Source organism: Rattus rattus, chromosome 5, assembly GCF_011064425.1.
Source record: "Rattus rattus isolate New Zealand chromosome 5, Rrattus_CSIRO_v1, whole genome shotgun sequence".
Classification (NCBI taxonomy): domain Eukaryota; kingdom Metazoa; phylum Chordata; class Mammalia; order Rodentia; family Muridae; genus Rattus; species Rattus rattus.
The window spans coordinates 7,928,052-7,946,069 of NC_046158.1; the positions used below are offsets into that span (position 1 = coordinate 7,928,052).

Sequence of the window (18,018 nt, forward strand, 5' to 3'; positions counted from 1 at the left end):
CTTGCTCACCAACCTATCTACCTTTCCTCTTCAACCCAGTTCCAGCTGCCTAAGGAGTCCACCGTGGACTCCCCCATAAACCAAGAATCAAGAAACAGCCCACAGACATGCCCACAAGCCAATCTGTGGAAGCAGCTCCTCAATCGAAGCTTCCCTCTTCCCAGATGTGTCTAGGTGTGTGTTAAGTTGACAAAAACTAACCTGTACACCCCCCTCAGTGGTCCCCTTGAAAACACCCCATTTCTCCTTAAACAGACCCTGGGTGGAATCCAACAATTACAGGCTGAGGGCTGGGCCAGATCACACTGGTTTTAGGTGCATGTGCAGTGAGAAAAATTGTGTCCTCGAACATTTTTAGGGCAAGTTCCCTAATGCCTCAGTGAGTGTGAATAAAGCCAGATGCATCATGGGAAGGAGCATGCACAGTGAACAAAGGTTTACACAGTCAACATCTATTCATCAAAACACAGACCAGCCCTCACCGTGCTCCTTACTGAACTCCTCCTCTGAAACCCCTATGAAAAGAAAGCTCCGAACGATAACCACACACGTGGCTACTGTCTGTCTGGACAGTCTACTTTTGATCGGAACCGCTGCTTTGCATTTAAATGAAGTTTCTCTCTACCTCTGCACACCTCTGAGTCCATTATTTCAGTCCTTGGGTGACGGCGCCTGCGCCGCCAGTGTGTGATATCATATCGGGCATAGGTCTGCGGGATTGAAAGAAAACACATACACGGATCACCTGTTTTCAGAGAGTGCCACCAAGGCTTTACTGAGATCTCCTTATATACCCGAGGCAAAAGCCGTGGAAAACAACAAGTCAGGTGAAAATCCCCAACCAGGAAAACAGGAAAAGTCTGTGTGGTGAAAGTTCCAGCCCAATCAGGGGCATAAACAACTTCTTAACAACAACAAGCTGGAAGGCTTGGTGGGGAGGAAGGGTGCCATGGAGAATCCCAGCCTCAAATCAGGGGCTAAGAGCAGCTGCCAAGGGTGTAAACAACTTCTTGCTATAACAGGCTAAAGGCTCATCGAGGGGGAAGGGAAACACCCCATGGTAGGGCCCAACACTTGGGGTAAGAAGCCAAGGACTGACTTTCAGTAGGCAGAAACAGGCAAGTCTGTGAGCTCAAGTCTGCCTGGTCTACATAATGAGTGCACCTACACAGTGAAGGAGGGAGAGAGGGAGGGAGGGAAGGGAGAGAGACAGAGACAGAGACAGAGACAGAGAGAAAGACAGACACAGACAGACACAGAGACAGAAAGGCAGAGACAGAGAGAGAAAATGCTACATTGCTTTGCTTCTAAAAGGGAGGAGGCCTAGCAGTCAAGGACTACAGGAAGTCTCTAGAAGCTGGGTGTATATTCTTGCCAGAGCTGGGACAACCCTTTAGTTCAGGATTTCTGGCCTCCATAGTAAAATAAACTTGTGTTACTTGATCTACAAGGCCTATTACATCAACAGACAAATGTGCTGGTGATGACCAGAAGTGGCTAAGAAATGGAGGAAGTAGGCGCACGCTGAGGTCGGCATGCACCACAGCACAGTTCAACACCCCAGTGTTAAATGAATCGGTGACTTCTGATTCAATCCATCAGTGGGCAATCGGGCATGCTGGTAAGCATGTCTACATGAGAAACATACTTCATAGAATAACCCGAGGGATGTGAACTTGGAAACTAGTCTAATGCTTGCTTTTATGCAATTTCATATTTTGGGACACCTGTGGACATGTTACGCAAAGGGTCAAGGGTTGCTGTACATCCACAGCTGCTGTTGACTGTGACCTTGGCTTGGCCACTCTCTTTGGGTCTAATCTCCTAGGTGCTGGCAGGGAGCTAGTTTTTCAGTCATCAACAGCAAGGCACAGGGTGGAAGCCAAGACTACCCAGTTATGTGCCTTGGGCGTTCTGCCTGTTCATTCAGTCCACGTCTCTGCCGAGTGGGACTTGGCACCCTTAGGGCAGGGGCGGGACTCAAAGACACACATCAGGTGCCCCGAGTTTGCTCCAACTGCTATTGTTATTATTGTTGTTATCATTATTATTGTTGTTATCGTTATTGTTATTGTTGTTACCATCATTATTATTCTGAAGCAGGGTCCCACAGAGCTCAGGCTAACCTTGAACTCACAACGTAACTGGGAGTGATCTTCACTCCCGAGTGCTGGGATTCCCAGTGTGCATCACCATGCCCAGGGCACGTGGTGCTGCCTCAGGACGCTGGCCTGAGAACTCAGGGATGTTCTTCTTGAGAGTCAGATCTGGGAACACTTTCAGAGTGTACATCACACAGGAGACTTGGAAAAGCTATCTGATTCCGTTTCCCTATCAAGCCCTCCTCTGGTTTATCCTGGAATTTGTAAAACTACAGGAAGCTTCTGGCTTCCAGCAGTTGCTCAGGGTAGCCCACCCTGTAAGCACACTGTCAGTTGTGAAAAGTAACTAGGAGGAGATGGAATGTTCTAACTGCCAGTGGCAAGCCACCACATCTGTGACTGACCTGGCGTGGGACCAGGTGTGGATGCCACAGCCACGGCATCTGCATCCCCTCCCTTTGCCCACAGGTGGACAGAGCACCTGCCCCGGAGCCACCAGGCTGAGGCGGTTAGTGCGGAGTGGTCTACCTACCTGTCATCCTCTTTTCAAAGAATGGCTCTATGAGGTCCCCAAGGCTCGATTCGGCTGCCATAGCCTCCTTCAGCAGCTGCCCGCAGCTGACTGAGGGGAGAAGAGGGGAGACACTGTTAAATTTTAAATAGAAGGAAGGACGAGAAAAAAGGCATTCTGCCTCACACTGCCTGCCGGGATGGGAAAGGTCGTTGAAAAATATATATAAAAGGGTGCGGGGTGTCCAAGAGAAAGTAAATATCAAAAAAAAGGGGGGCCTGGAAATGAGGAGAGAGGGAGCCGGCGAATGAAAAGGAATGCATTTGCCAAAGAGCATTAAGAATGGACCACTCGGGAAGACACTAACGAGCCTGGCCCTGGCGCCGACAGGGAGGCTCCTGCAGGGTCCTGGCTGTACCTGGAACCAGGCACAGACTCGGTGCTCTCTGGGTTGCAATGGCGGAATGGCATGCAGGCGGGGACACATTCACGGTGTGTTGATGCGGGGAGGCTGGGAAGCATGGTGACAACCCAGCCCTTCCTGGGTCCTGGGGGCTTGGGGGTGTTCAAAGGGATCAAGGGATATCCTAAACGCATAGCTAAGACTCTGCCAGAGGCGCCTGCTGGCTGCCACGGTCTTCACTGCTCTGGCTGCATGCGCACTGCAGCAGGGCCTTGTCCCACGGTGTCTCCTGCTCCGATCCACAGCCAGCACATGGGAGAGCTTGCTCAGTGACTTTCAAATGAAAAACTAAAACACTCCAAAACCCCAGAAACTTTCATCCCTAAACAAAGCCACAATCGTTTGTTTTAAGATAGGTTTTGTGTGTGTGTGTGTGTGTGTGTGTGTGTGTGTGTGTGTGTGTGTGTGTGCGAGTCAGGCATTCTCCTCGATCACACTCTGCCTATTCCTTTGAATCAAGGTCTCATCTTAGCACATGTGTGGAAGTTAAAGAAAAGCTCTCAGGAGTCACTTCCTCCGCCATCTTGTTGGATCTGGAGCTAGAATTAAGGCCACGAGGCCTGGTCTTGAATTTGAAATTCTCAATACAGAAGTCCAAAATTCACTCTCAACACAAGCACCAAAGTGTCCAAGTATGAAAAATGAGAATTACTAGAAAACTTAGAAAAATGCAAACCTTTGCAAGGAAGGAAACGGAGCACAGGCTCAGGTCAACAGACAGCACAGCGTCAGAATTAGCACACCAAGGCTTCGGAGCAGCAGCACAGAGCGCATTTTCAACGTCAAAAGAAAAAAATAGTTAGAATGAATGAACAGATGGAGACCTAAAGCAGACGAATGGAAACGGAAAGACAGGACGACATGAGAATCTTTGGAACCGGACACTCACTACAGGCTAGTAAATGAGAATGTGGCTGTATCCAGTGGATAAAAGGCAAGAAAAGTGGAACGGATGACTCTAAAACCAAGCCCAGAGCAGGATGGCGGACAGCCCAGGGCAGTGCTGGGCAGACGAATATACTCATCATCAGAGCCCCAGCAAACAGAGAGGAGGAGAGGGACACAAAACACCCAGGGAACAGTGGCGGCAGAATTTCAGATTTTGGTGACAGATACAATATTCAAGAATCAATGTGTCCCAGGAAGAACAAACACAAAGTAAGCCTTCCCCTATGCAACTGTACGAAGACTGTTAAAAGCCAACAAGAAAGAGAAAACACTAAAAGCCGCCAGAGGGGGAGAGACAATGCTTCTATAGGCAGGGTGACAGGACACAACAATAATCTGAGTTCTTATCAGAACACGAAGGCCAGGAGACAGTGGAATGACACCTTCAAAGTACCGAGGGGGAAAAACCCACAACCGAGTCTGTCAACACAGATTTCTATATGTAACGAGCATTCTTCAGAAATGAAGGCAAGAAAATGATATTTTCAGACATATGAAAGGAGAGAGAAGTTGTTGCTGGCAGATCTTAAGGAGAAGAGATGTTAAAGGAAGTTCTTCAGGCTGAGAGGAAATGGGAGGTGGAAACCCATATCTCACCAAGAAATGAAGCCTGGAGATGTGTGAGTAACAACACAGTCGCCTCTCCGCCTCATCCCCCCACGTCTTTAATAGCAAAAGCGTTAAAAGGAATGGTTTTTATCTTACCAAAGCGTGACCACGTTTGTAATCTATCTCTAGGTATATTTACATATGTGTACTATTTTGGGAATGTCTGTGCACATTTGTGTATCGGGGGGAAAGTAATTTTCTGAGAAGTTAGTTGGGCTGTGGCACACAGGGGCAGCACCTTCAAATGCCCCCAGCACCATTCTGTGGGCTCGGCCCGCAGCAGCTTCTCTCTCCTTCCCGGCCCTTGATCCTACTAACACAGGCCAGCAGCCAAGGCCGCCTGGGACTACCTCGGCAAAGACCTGGAGAGCTGATTTTAATATTTCTCTCTCTGCCTGGTAAAATATTTATTGAAACTGTGCAGAGTAAGACGCCTTCCTCTGGTGCAGAAAGTGTTGTCTGTTGTCACACCGACCTGGGTTGGGGGGTGAGGGGTGGCAACTGAAAGGACAGAGAAGAACATTGCTCTAACAGATTGGAAAATGGACAGCGAGGACACGGTCCGGCCCTGTGTGCAGTGGACACGGTTTTTTGTTTAACGTCTTATCCCTACGCGGGCGAGCTAAGAGGAAGGGTGAAGGACCAGGCAAGGCCATTGCTACTGCTTCTTCCCCATCAGCCAGGAACACACAAAGCCTAGGCAGCAGAAGGCAGCAAGCGGCACTTTGGGGAGATACTTACTGTTCACGAGGCCATATTTCTGGGACAGAAGGGCGGCCTGCAGTTTCTTCCCGCAGCCCATTGGCCCACACAGCAGCACCTTGGGGGTGAACGGGGCATTACATCGGTGGCCAGATTGGACGTAGGTCAGAGCTAGAACAAGAGGAGTTGAGAATATCAAACCTAGGTCCTATGGGAAAAGAAGATAGCCCACACCTCTGCTTGGACTCTGTCTGCTTGCAGCACACCGGACCCCTCTGTGCGCCTGACATTCAGACAATAGAGGAACCGTCAGGGGGAGGGTCTGCACAGCGGGGCCCAGGCACCGAGGTGTACGGGGGTCATGCAATTTCTAAGCACTGCCCTGGCATCTCTCCAGAGTGTGCATACGGCAGGCAGCTGTTTGCCCCCAATTTGAATTGGGGCTGAGGGTGTTGGAGGTGGGAGGCTGACCCGGGCATGAAAGCATTTCTTATTTACTGTTCAGTTAGTTGGTTTCCGCCTTTATCCAGCCCAAGCCTCTAACCTGAAGCCACAGGACCAAGCTAGTCTCCTAGGGGAGGTGTGGGCTGTATGTCACACGTAGGCTTTGATATGTGCATTGAGCTGAGAGGGAGCCTGGTGTGCAGTGACTTCTAAAGGACTCGGGAATCGGTGGAGAATAATTTGTGCAGCCACACTCCAGGGACACTAACTTTGTTGCAAGTCTCCAAAAAGGCAGTAATGAAATAGGTCACTGGAGTGGGCAGACTCAGCCAGGCTCTCCTGACCGAGCTGCACCTCTGGCATTTGATGAAGAGAGAGGTGGGAAGACAGGGGTGAACATCAACACTGAGGAGTCTTCTCCGTGGGAAGGCATGGGATGCTGGAAAGTTCAGGGAGGATGTACTGCACACCAAGCATGTCCCCTCCTGCACCCATCCAAACAAGGAGAGCTGTGAGGACAGGCGGAGAGGCTGCAGAGAGCTGCCTGGTGGGTACAGGCACAGGACAGCTGTCCACCAAAGAGCCTGCAGACTCGCCAAGTCCAGCCAGCCATGAGTGGCACCTGCCAATCTTCCTTTGTCAAGGAGATCCTGTCCTGAGGAGGGTGGGGCCAATATGTCTCCTTCAGGAAGGCATGGGTAGGTGTGACTATTATGGGATTTTTCCAATCTTGGTGTGAGGGGCATTTGAAGCTCACACTAGCCTCTATCCATATTCAATAAATGTGTTCGGACATGATCGAATGTCTTCCCCTGGAGGGTGAACTTTCAGTGAGGGCAAAAAGTAGCCCAACTGGGCAGCAGGATTATTTGTTCATGTGCAGAGTTTGGAATCTTTGCGGGTTGCATCTATGGTACATAGAAGGGTCTACATGTGTCAGTTTGTGTATCTGTGTGTGGGAATCCAAACTCAGGCCCCACGCCTACATAAACACTCTACTGGCTGAGCTGTCATTCTTAGAGGACCATCTCGCTGGTCATCAATGTTTAAAGCTCCCTCTTCTCAGAACTAGCAGCACAGTGAGTGAAAGCTGAGCACCCCAACGCTGAGGTCACCTCTGTCGTGGGCACACCATACCACAGCCACTCGTGTGAACTGCTGATTAAATAAATATCCCATGCCATTCCATGAGGGAGCTGTCATTCTTGTCCTCACATACAGACATGGTAATTCTCAACGCTGTGGCTGGGGCTCCATGCCTCCCCTAGGGCAGCTCAAAGCAGGGTACTCTCACATGACTCTCCACTCTTCCGGAAGCCAGCACCTCTGAAAAGCACAGCCACTCGGCCAGCTTACAAATGATGCGTAATTTACAGCAAATAACTAAGTTAATTAGAAGTAACGATCCCCCAGACAGTCTCCACATCCAGCTATTCTTTTTGGAAATAGACGGCTGCTGGATGCACAGAGAAGAGATTAAACAAACAACACAGAGGGAATCTTGCAGCCTGGTTTCCAATTTATCTCTCCGCATTATTAATTAATAATAATTAATATTTAGATGCTCACGTTTTTATTTACAATTCCAGGCATGAATTCTTTATGAATGATCATATGAACTTTTAAATTTAATTAAGTAATTTAGAAGTAATTAATGTGTGAATTCGGAACCGTGGCATTAGATAAATGTGGTAGATGTTTAGCTTAAGAGCACGTGTTTGCTGCTAAAGATCTTTCTAAGATGCAGAGCTCTGGAAAATTGCAAGGCAGCCTCAACCTGACATGGCAAGCAGCACCACCTTCTAGATGCCTGCCCGCTGATGAATGCAGCTGGCAGAGGGCCTGGTCTTCTTCAGAGTAAGCAGAGAGGCCCCAGCCAGAGAGGACTGCAGAAGGTTGGCATAACTCTGAAATCTACATCCAATCAAAATGGCGCTTTTCATTTTGGTGTGTGTGTGTGTGTGTGTGTGTGTGTGTGTGTGTGTGTGTGTGTGTGTGTGTGTGTTTGCTTGCACACAGGTGCACGTGAACATATGTATACATTTGTGTGGAAGTCAGAGGACATTCTCAGGAGCCATCCACTTCGTTTTTTGAAACAAAGTCTCACTGGCCTGGAACCCAGAAGGTGAGGCTGGGACCTGTTGGTCTGTACCTCTCTCTGTCTGGACCTCCCAGCCTTGGGGTTACAATCATGGATTGTCACACCTGGCTTTTGTCACATGGGTGCGGAGATTAACCTCAGGCTAGCAAAGCAAACACCAATGAAGCCACACCTGTAGCTCTGTGACTTTTCAAATGAAAATGTTTGCTGCAGGATCACCCTGGACTTCCCAGCTGGCCTCAGCTTGCTGCCTTTCCTGCCTCAGCATCTTTAAAGTACCGGCTTCCCAGGATGCACCGTCACACTCAGCTTAAAACAATTTTTTTTCTTTTTTTAATCACACAGTCTCATGCAGCCCAGGCTGGCCTCAAAAATCTCTACGTAGCAGAGATGGCCTTGGACATCTGCTTTTCTGTCTGTAACTGCCAAGACCTGGGATTACAGGCGTGGGCCAGTATGCCAGGTTTTATGTGGAAGCCAACACTTCAGGCACCCTACCAACTGAGAGCCATACCAGCACCCCACTTTTTTCCTTGAAGAGATTTGAAAGAGACTATGAGAAAGGGGCCATCAAGGGTCTCAAATGTCTGCTGTCATTTTATTTTGTCAAAACACTTTAAATGCCATTCCCCCCTGGTATCACACAGGAGGAGATAAGTGGATTTTGAAACATCAAGATTTAAATATTTTTTAATATTTATAAATAGCCCCTTTGCAAGGCTGCCCTTGAGCCCCTGTTACATACGGGGACAGCTCTGTGGTGTGGTGGTGGGTAGCAAGCAGCTTACACTGGCTCATGGAGTCCCCTTGCCTGTTTTGTGTTGATGAATACGTTTTTGTCTGAATTATTTCTCTTTCTTCTCCTTCAAGATCAGGCTCCAAACCTTTACTACCATTATGTCCCTGCCATTCCCTAACCAGCACACTGTCAACCCCTCTGTGGGCTGGGGATACAATCACAGGAGTGTCAGATATTAGCCCTGGGGTAGGGGTGGGGGAGGGTGTCTCCAAGTGGCTCTGCGTGGCCCATCAGCGACTTGCCTCCCAGGGTGCCCACATACCCCAGCCACTGCTGTTCCCAGCCTGAGGATATTGGGACAGGGAGGGTAGTCAGGTATTCAGAGTGGGCCCTGGCCCTTGTGTGGGTTGAGGTGAGGAAGCCTGCTGTACTTACCCTGGTAGAAGACATCCACACATGGCTGGTCTGAGCTGATAGTTTTCAGGATTTTAGGGTAGGAAGGAAGAATCCTGATAATATGTCTGTGGTATTCTAGCAGCTTCTTCGCTGTGTCTATCTCCGAGATGCCTTCTGGCTGTATCAGCCTGTCCTGTATTTCAAGCTCAGGGGGCCAGTCGAAGGTAGTGTGATAGATCTCTGCACAGGGAGAGGCACAGGGTGAGAGTGCCACCAGGGGCTGCTGCAGGCTCTGCTGCACTGCCTGTTGCTGCCCAGGGATCGGCTAACAAGTGTCTCACTAACAACATCGATACGTGAAGAACATAAGCTGTTCTTCATAGAAACAACAACACACAGTGATGGGGTTGGAGGTAGTTGTAGCTTAGTTGGCAAAGTGTTTGCCTCAAATCCACAAAGCCCTGGGTTTGATTCCCACACAAACCAGACATGGTGGTCTGTGACATTCACAGGTTTGGTGGAGTCATGGCAACTGTCTCAAACCTAAGCTGGTATACCATTCCGCCTCCAGAACATGCCAAAGCTGGGGACCCTCAAGTGGCTCCCTCTTCTTAGGCCTTCTATAACGGAGACAGGAGGATCAGAAGCCCAAAGTCACCCTCAACCACATAGCAGGCACAAGGCCAATCAGGATCTATGACTCATAGACTCCTTATCACCTCAAGAAAAACAGACAGTAGTGCCTGTCAGCCTGGAGCTGAGAGCAGCCATGGACCTCTGAGTGCTCCCTTTGTGCTGGGACCTAGGATGGGCCTTGTAGACTCAATTGATCCTCACAGAAATTTGGGATTTCACCCCAAGTCCAGAGAAAACCAAGCCCAGGAGAGTCACCTTCCCCTTGTCCCCCAGCGAAGCCCGGATCTTTAGGAAACTCATACGCCTTACTCCTCCACACAACGTGGGGCATGTGGCTTCCCAGGAAGAGGGGCACAGGTCCCCCTGAGCAATGTCCCCTGTGCATGAACCTGAGCCTCAAGGCAAGCTCTGCAGAATCCAGCTTCCTGGGCACAGTCAATGCCCAGAGTCCAGTTTTCTAAGGACCAGGCCACCATTACCCAAGATGACATCTTCCCTTGCCTGCTGGGATTTCTGTTCCCAGTGGCTTCTGAGTCTGAGCCAGGCCCTCTCAGCTGTGGCCCCTGAGTGCCCAGAGCAGACAGTGGGGCAGGGGTGTTCTCTCCCTGTCTTTGAATCCCTTGGGTGGGGTCGTGGGGGCTGTACCTCCAGTGACAGGATCAATCCGTTTCCCCACATTTCTCTCGATCAGGACGGAGTCCGGAGCACTAAGCACGACTGAATAGAGACGAAAAGAACAGACCAGGCGTGCTGGGCTCAGGTGCCGCGTGTCTCAGACCTCTGCCATGCAATAACACTCCCCCCCACCCCGTGTCACCCATCTCCCACATGGCACTAAACCATCCCGAGACAGGTTTGTGGTGGGACATGTTCCTGGCTGTCAATTCCCACTGTGGAAAATCACAGTGTAGAGATCTCTGTGACTCAGACCCTGCCGCTCTTCCTTCCCTTGGTTTCCTAAAGAGGCCTATAGCAGAGGGATTCCTTACACGAGGAACCCCACTTTTCTTACTGACAAACCCTAAACACATTTAGCTTGTGAGTGAGGCTCGACTTCACCTAATGTGTCTTTTTCCTGCTGGGTCCCAGGCCCTTGAAACTGTCCTGTGGGCAGGGATTGGGCCTAGGGTAGAGGATGGGGGTGGCCAGTGCTAAAGCATAGTGTGCACTCAGGGCAGCTGGGGCGGGGCTACTCACTGACGTGCTTGGGTGCCAGTCCCAGGGTCTGGATCATCAGAGCCTGCTCTCGCCTCTCAGGAATGCCATCCAGGATCCAGCCCTAGGTAAACAGCATGGAGAGCTTCTTCACTATGTTTCTACCTTTCTTTATTTTGTGCATGCATCTGTGAGTGGGTGGGTAGTGTGTGTGCATCTGTGAGTGTGTGCATGTGTGAGTATGTGCATGTGTGAGTGTCTGCTGTGTGAGTGTACTATGCTGTGTGTGTACATGTATGAGCTGTGTGAGTGTGTGCATGTGTGTGAGTGTCTGCTGTGTGAGTGTGTGCATGTGTGAGTTTGTGTGTGCTGTGTAAGTGTGTGCATGTGTGAGTGTGTATGTGCTGTGTGTATGCATGTGTGTAAGTGTCTGCTGTGTGAGTGTGTGCATGTGAGTATGTGTGTGCTGTGTGAGTGTGTGAGCATGTGCTGTGCAAGTGTGTGTATGTGTATGTGTGTGCTGTGTGAGTGTGTGAGCATGTGCTGTGTGAGTGTGTGTATGTATGCATGTGTGTGAGTGCTGTGTGAGTGTGTGCATGTGTATGTGTGTGCTGTGTGAGTGTGTGCATGTGTGCATGTGTGTGAGTGCTGTGTGAGTGTGTGAGCATGTGCTGTGTGAGTGTGTGCATGTATACATGTGTGAGTGCTGTGTGAGTGTGTGCATGTATGAGTGTGTGAGTATGTGTCGTGTGAGTGCCACAGCACACAAGCAGAGGTCAGAAGACGATTTTCAAAAGTTAGTTCTTGGCTACTACCCTATGTGGGTCCCAGGGATTGAACTCAGGCCATCGAAGTTACAGCAAGCACCTTTACCTGCTGAGTAGCCCCTCCCTAGTTTACATGGTATTTCAGAAGGTCTAAAGAGTGCTGGAATCTTTGAAGCCAAAGAAGTGTTCCTGACAGCAGCAACACCTTTGCTCGTGAACCTTCGGAGCCAGTGCTCGCGCACAAACGCACGGCAGGCCCCTGACGTTCTGGCTGTCCCCAGCTGCCACGGCTACCCTCAGCGTGTGTCCACGCCAGCACGGGCCTTCACTGCCTCTGTTTCTGAAGGTTTATGCCACATCCCCTAAGTGATTGAGCCGTGCTGCCAGCTTCACCCACAGCTCCACGAATCTGTAAACATCTTTCACCATCTGTGATGGCTATTCTTGGTTGCCAACTTGCCTACATCTGGAATTAACTAAAATTTTTTAAAAAATGGAGGGCACATGAGTGAGGGAGTTTTACTGAATTTGAAGTAGAAAGAGCCACTTCTAATACAGAACAACTCTGAGGTAGAAAGACACTCCTTTATCCTGAATTTTGACACACCTTTAATCTGGGCCAAGCCGCTGGCTGGAAGCCTATCTAAGGGCATAGAAGGTAACGTTCTCTCTGCCTGTTAAACCCTCAACCTTGCTAGAATGTCCATTCCTTCAGTGGCACTGGAGCCTTCTTCAGGATTCTGACATCTACTGAAGACTACTGAGACATCCAGCCTCAAGACAGAAACAACCACTGGATTCTTTGACATTTTGTTCAGTCAGCCACTGTTGGGCTAGCTGAACCAGAGCCTGTAAGTCATTCTAATAAATCCATATATAGACATCATATATGTATGTACATATATACATACACACATACATATATATCATATATTACACATATATATTCATTCTGTAAGTTTGTTACTCTAGAGAACCCTGACTACACCATCATAAATGTCACTGCAGGGAGCATCTTTGGGTGCACAGCCCTTTCGTATGTTGAATTTTCTCTGGGATACAGGATTGCTAAGACAAGGAGTCACCAGGATCAAAGCCAAGCGTGGCAGTGCACACTTACAATCCAATCCCAACCCTCGAAGGTGGAGACAAATGCATCGCTGGGGCTGGCTGGACAGACAGCCCAGACAGCGAAAGACAACTGTCCCCTATAACAAGGTGGATGATGTTCCTGAGGAAGAGCAACTGAGGTCCCCCTTGCCTTTACAGGAAATGTGTACATGTACATATTAGGGTTCTCTAGAGGAACAGAACTGATAGAATACACATACATCATATACATAGAGTACATAGATGTATACATGTACATGTCTGTATGGTGGAGTGGCACAGCCTTGTGGCTCAGCTTGTCCAACAATGACCGGCTATGAACAAGAAGAAGAATCTAATCGTTGTTTTGTCCATGAGGCTGGAAGTCTCAGATGGTCTTCAGTATACACTGGGATACCAAAACGTCGGCTCCAATGCCAGTGGAGGAATGGAGTTGCCAGTGAGAGCGAGGGCGGGCAGGCAGAGAGAGCTCCCTTCTTCCATGCCTCATACAGGCTGCCTGCACAAGGTGAGACCCAGACTGAAGGTTGAATTTTCCACCTCAAAAAAATGTGGACTTGGGGCTGGAGAGATGGCTCAGTGGTTAAGAGCACTGACTGCGCTTCCAGAGGTCCTGAGTTCAAATCCCAGCAACCACATGGTGGCTCACAACCATCTGTAAAGGGATCTGATGCCCTCTTCTGGTGTGTCTGAAGACAGCGACAGTGTACTTACATATAATAAATAATAAATCTTTAAAAAAAATGTGGACTGAAAGTGCATCATCCCACCTCAGATAATCCAGATTAAAAGTGAGCTTTCCCGGGCCAGGCATGGTAGCCCATGCCTTTAATTTTAGCCCTCCAGAGGCAGAATTTGAAGCTAGCTTGGTCTACAAAGTGAGTTCTAGGACAGCAAAGGCTACAGAGAGAAACCCTATCTGGGGGATGCGAAGGGGAATAAAATCAACTTAGAATTGTGTGTGTGTGTGTGTGTGTGATCTGTGGTGTGTGTGGTGTGTGGTGTGTGTGTGCCTGGTGTGTGTGTGGTATGATGTGTGGTGTGTGGTCTGTGTGTGGTGTATGGTGTATGTGTGTAGTGTGTGTGTCTGTGTATGTGTGGTGTGTGTGTGTATGTGGTGTGTGTGTGTATGTGGTGTGTGTGTGTGGTATGTATGGTGTGGTGTTTGATGTGTGTGTATATATGTGTGTGGTGTGTGTGTGTGGTGTGTGTGGCATGTATGGTATGTGATGTGTGTGTATATATATATGTGTGGTATATATGTGTAGTGTGTGGTGTGTATGGTGTGTGTGTGTGTGTGTGGTGTGTGTGGCATGTATGGTGTGTGAAGTGTGTGTGTGTATATGTATGGTGTGCTTGTGTGTGTGTGTGTGTGTGTGTGTGTGTGTGTGTGTATAGTGTGTGTGTGTGTAGTGTGTGTGTGTGTGTATAGTGTGTGTGTGTGTTAAACTTTTGTTTTAGAGGTTATTATGTGGTTGTATGTCTGCATGTGCCATGGATGCCCTCAGAGGCCAGAGAGAGACCTCAGATTCCCTGGGGCTGAAGTCATAGAGTGGTGAACTAGCTGATGTGGGTGGTGGGACTTGAACTCAGTTCTTCAGAGCGGTCACAGCACTCACCTGCTGGGCCACCTCTCCAGCTCCATCATACCACAGTTTGTGACTGGTGGCAAAGCACCTGTCTCCCTTCCCTGCATAGTTACCAATGCTGGACACTACTCTGGGAGAAAACCTGTCCCACAAAATAGAATATACTCCAGACTGCTTTAATTTACACATTAAGAATCAAATCCACATTGTCAAACACTACCATAGCCATTTGAGGCAGACTGTTGCCACATTTTCCAACGTTTGCCTGTAACTGCCAAGTGTGTGCCCAAGGAGTTTTGTTAAGTCAGTGCCTGCACCTCTGCTTTGGACTATGGTGTTTGTGGGTGCATAAAAAGGCCTCTCCTACTACAAAAGGAGGTAAATATTCTCTTGTATTTAAAGTGTACTCGCTCATGGTTTCAGACTGAAAATTTAATAGAACGATGCTTTCTTTTGTGAACACAGGAAGCTGAGATCTACTTTGCTACCTGGAGGCTCCCAGCCGTCCCAACCTTGGCCCAGAACAGCTCTCCCCATCAGAGGCCTTTCTTTTCAGACTGTAATGGCTGCCAGGAACTTGGCTGTCACCTCTTTCTTTGTAGATTACTAAGCTAGGTTTGTTTAACCTTTAAAGTTATCACAATTTTATGGTTTATTGTTTTATATTTAATAGAATCTTTCCTCCTTCTTTTTCAAAAAATGTACTCTTTCAAGTGAGCATCAAAACATTTTTTGTTGAGTTTCCTGCAGGACAGAGGCTCTGAGGACTTCGGAGTAACACTGATGGCGTAGATTAATTCATGAGCAGCTGATGGTCTATGCAGAAGCCAGTGACTCGTCTTCCTGTTTGCTTTCTTCTGCCCATCAGCAACTCCTGCACTTAACAGTTGCTACAGTCCTTTCAAGTCCAGAGAGTCTAGAGTTAGACCACACACACACACACACACACACACACACACGTACGCACGCATGCACGCACACGCATACACATACACACGCACGCACACACGCACGCATGCACACGCACATACACACACGCACGCACACATGCACGCACGCACACTACATCTTTAGATTTGAGACTCTGACACAGCAAAAGTGAGCTTTTTGAGAGTGAACGCAAGCCAGCAATCAAACAGCTTTGAGTTCGCCTCAGTGAAGGGAGGCCAAAGAAGCCCTCCACTTTCCAGAGACCCTCCCGGCATCCTGGAGTCAGTGTCTGTGGCTGGAAGATGGACTGACAGGGTGAGCCTATACCCCACATCCTGACTTACGAGACGGAGCACAAATGGTATCTTTCCTTAGAATCAAGACTTCGCTGCACAAACATGGGGGCCAAGCTTGAATTCTCCAGGATACACATAAAAAGTCAGGGTGTGTCTAAAACCCCAGCTCTGAGGAACTAGAGCAAGAGGATTTCAGGGGCTCCCTGGCCATCCAGTCTAACTGAATGGTAAGTTCAAGGCTCAGTGAGAGACTCAAAAAATAAGGCGGAGCCAGGCAAGGTGGCACATGACGTCATCCCAGCTCTCAGGAGGCAGAGGCAGGCAGATCTTTGAAGTTCTAGGTCAGCCTGGTATACAGAGTGAGTTCCAGGTTCAGCCAGGGCTACACAGGAAACCCTGTCTCTAAAACAAACAAGCAAACAAGAAAATACACAAGCTGGAGAGAAATAGATGACATCAGATATTGACCGCTGGCCTCTACACACACACGGACATGCACATTCATACTTGCATTCACATACACGTGTACACACACACGCCATCATGACCCTATTTCTTCACCTTGGAAATATTTAGGTGCCAAAGCCTCCCCGGGTGGTTTTGTAGAAACCTAAACAAATTTACTGCCTAAAGCAGTTGGAAAAACCAGGCAACATTTCATTAATTCTCTATACAGGGAAGTACTGCCACAGGGCCTTGGTTTCAGAATGAGAGAGAGAGAGAGAGAGAGAGAGAGAGAGAGAGAGAGAGAGAGAGAGAGAGAGAGAGAGAATTAACAGTCTTTGGATCCCTCGAGTCTTTGTTATAGGCACTGACCTTGTTAGGGCAGAAGGAGCTCCTACAGTGGTGGGCAGCCATGGGGGCTGAGGAGAAGCTGCTGCCTACCCCTCCCTTTCAGATCTGGAAGAGGGGACTGGAGTCCTCAGGCACTTCAGTTAAATTCTTACACACACACACATACCCCCCACACACACACACACACACACACAAACTTCCTATGATGGGCATTGGGGAGTAATCACGAGCCCAGATACATACACATACAGCTATCTCTAGTACAAGAGCTGGTCGTTCAGCTTTAGCCCCCTTTTCTTTTCTTTTCTCTCCCTTTCTTTCTTTTTCTCCTTTCTTTTTCTCTTTTTCTTCCTTTCTTCCTCCCTTCCTTCCTTCCTTTCTTTTGGTTTGTTTTCTGGCTTTTGGTTTTCTGAGACAGGGTAGTAGTAGTGTAGTTCTTGCTTTCCTGGAACTCGCTCTGTAGACCAGGTTAGCCTCAAACTCAGAGATCCTTCTGCCTCTGCCTCCGAGTGCTGGGATCACAGGTGTGCATCACCACATCCAGCCTTTGTTTTAAAGACAGGGTCTTGGTATGTAACTAGGCTGGTCTCATACCTGCTGTATCAATCCTCCTGCCTCAACTCACCTTCCAAGTTTTGGGATTGCAGGTTTGAGTCACTTCTGGATTACCTCACTGAGCATGAGTCCACAGTGGATTTCAGGACTGGTCTGAAGTCCTTAAAGCTGATCTCAGGAACATCGCTCACGCACTTTGTTCAAACAAAAACTGGGTTCCCAATGACCAGGAAAACAGGAGACCAGGAACCCTGGACTCCTGGGCTTATGGTAACATCCTATGCGGGTTGGAGACCCTAGGAAGAGGAAGGGTGTCTCCAGGTCTGCTCTGATGGGGAAGATAAACTATAAAGAAGGGGGCTCCTGTGACAAGGAAGTCACCTGTCACACAGGGCAGGCGTCCATGGACACACCCATCCCTGTGCTGTCCATGTGGGTCTACATCAGTTGCCCTTGGAGGGACAGTAGCTGGATAAAGGCTTCAGTGTGAGCATCCCCAGGCTGGCCCAGTGCTCAGAAAGCCCTCTTCCTCAGAGCGTGTGCTTGCACAGACACACACACACACACACACACACACACACACACACTCATGCACACAGTGGCTCGATCACTGCAGTTGTAAAACAGGCTGCACTTTCCGGGGGAAATGGCGATTGGAGCTGAGAACGTGTTCACTAAAGCAAGCAGTAGTTAATCAGGAAACACCAACTGATGCCTGCCATGCCAGGGACATCGGGACAATCGCCACCACTTGTTCTGCTAGGTTCGAGGGTCCAGTGGCCAGGACCAGCCTGGTGCCGAGGTGTCAGGCAACCCCTAATTAGATACATTATCCATTTTCTTGACACTTCAGTGAGTTGTCTGTTCCACACTGGAGCCCCAGCTTTGTTCCGAGCAGGTTAATTGATATTCCGATGCCTCAGCTCACCATACCCCCGTGGCTCGGCTCTGTTTTATCACACATCAAAAAGGCCGTATGCTCAGGGCACTCCGCACAGAGCTGGGGGCCTGCACAGCTGTAAGGGGCATGGTATCACAGGAGGGACAGGCACTGAGCAGATGTCACAGCTGCAAGAAAGGGAAGCAGAGAAGCCAGGCAGCCCGGGGAAGTTGTCGAGGCTCAGCAGAGTTCGGCCTGACGTGCGAGGCTCAGCCTGCACTGTGCACAAC

General features: G+C 49.1%; 1 protein-coding gene across 1 annotated transcript in view; it reads right to left on the reverse strand.

Annotated features, from left to right (window-relative positions):
• Positions 1 to 18,018, reverse strand: part of Ak8 (adenylate kinase 8) — a 114,243-nt gene that overhangs the window by 67,865 nt on the left and 28,360 nt on the right. The window contains exons 6-10 of the mRNA XM_032902964.1: positions 10,849 to 10,930; positions 10,297 to 10,368; positions 9,055 to 9,255; positions 5,375 to 5,506; positions 2,635 to 2,724 (exon numbers count right to left, since the gene is read on the reverse strand). Coding sequence (XP_032758855.1) covers positions 2,635 to 2,724; positions 5,375 to 5,506; positions 9,055 to 9,255; positions 10,297 to 10,368; positions 10,849 to 10,930 — 577 coding nt within the window. The remainder of the gene's footprint in view (positions 1 to 2,634; positions 2,725 to 5,374; positions 5,507 to 9,054; positions 9,256 to 10,296; positions 10,369 to 10,848; positions 10,931 to 18,018) is intronic.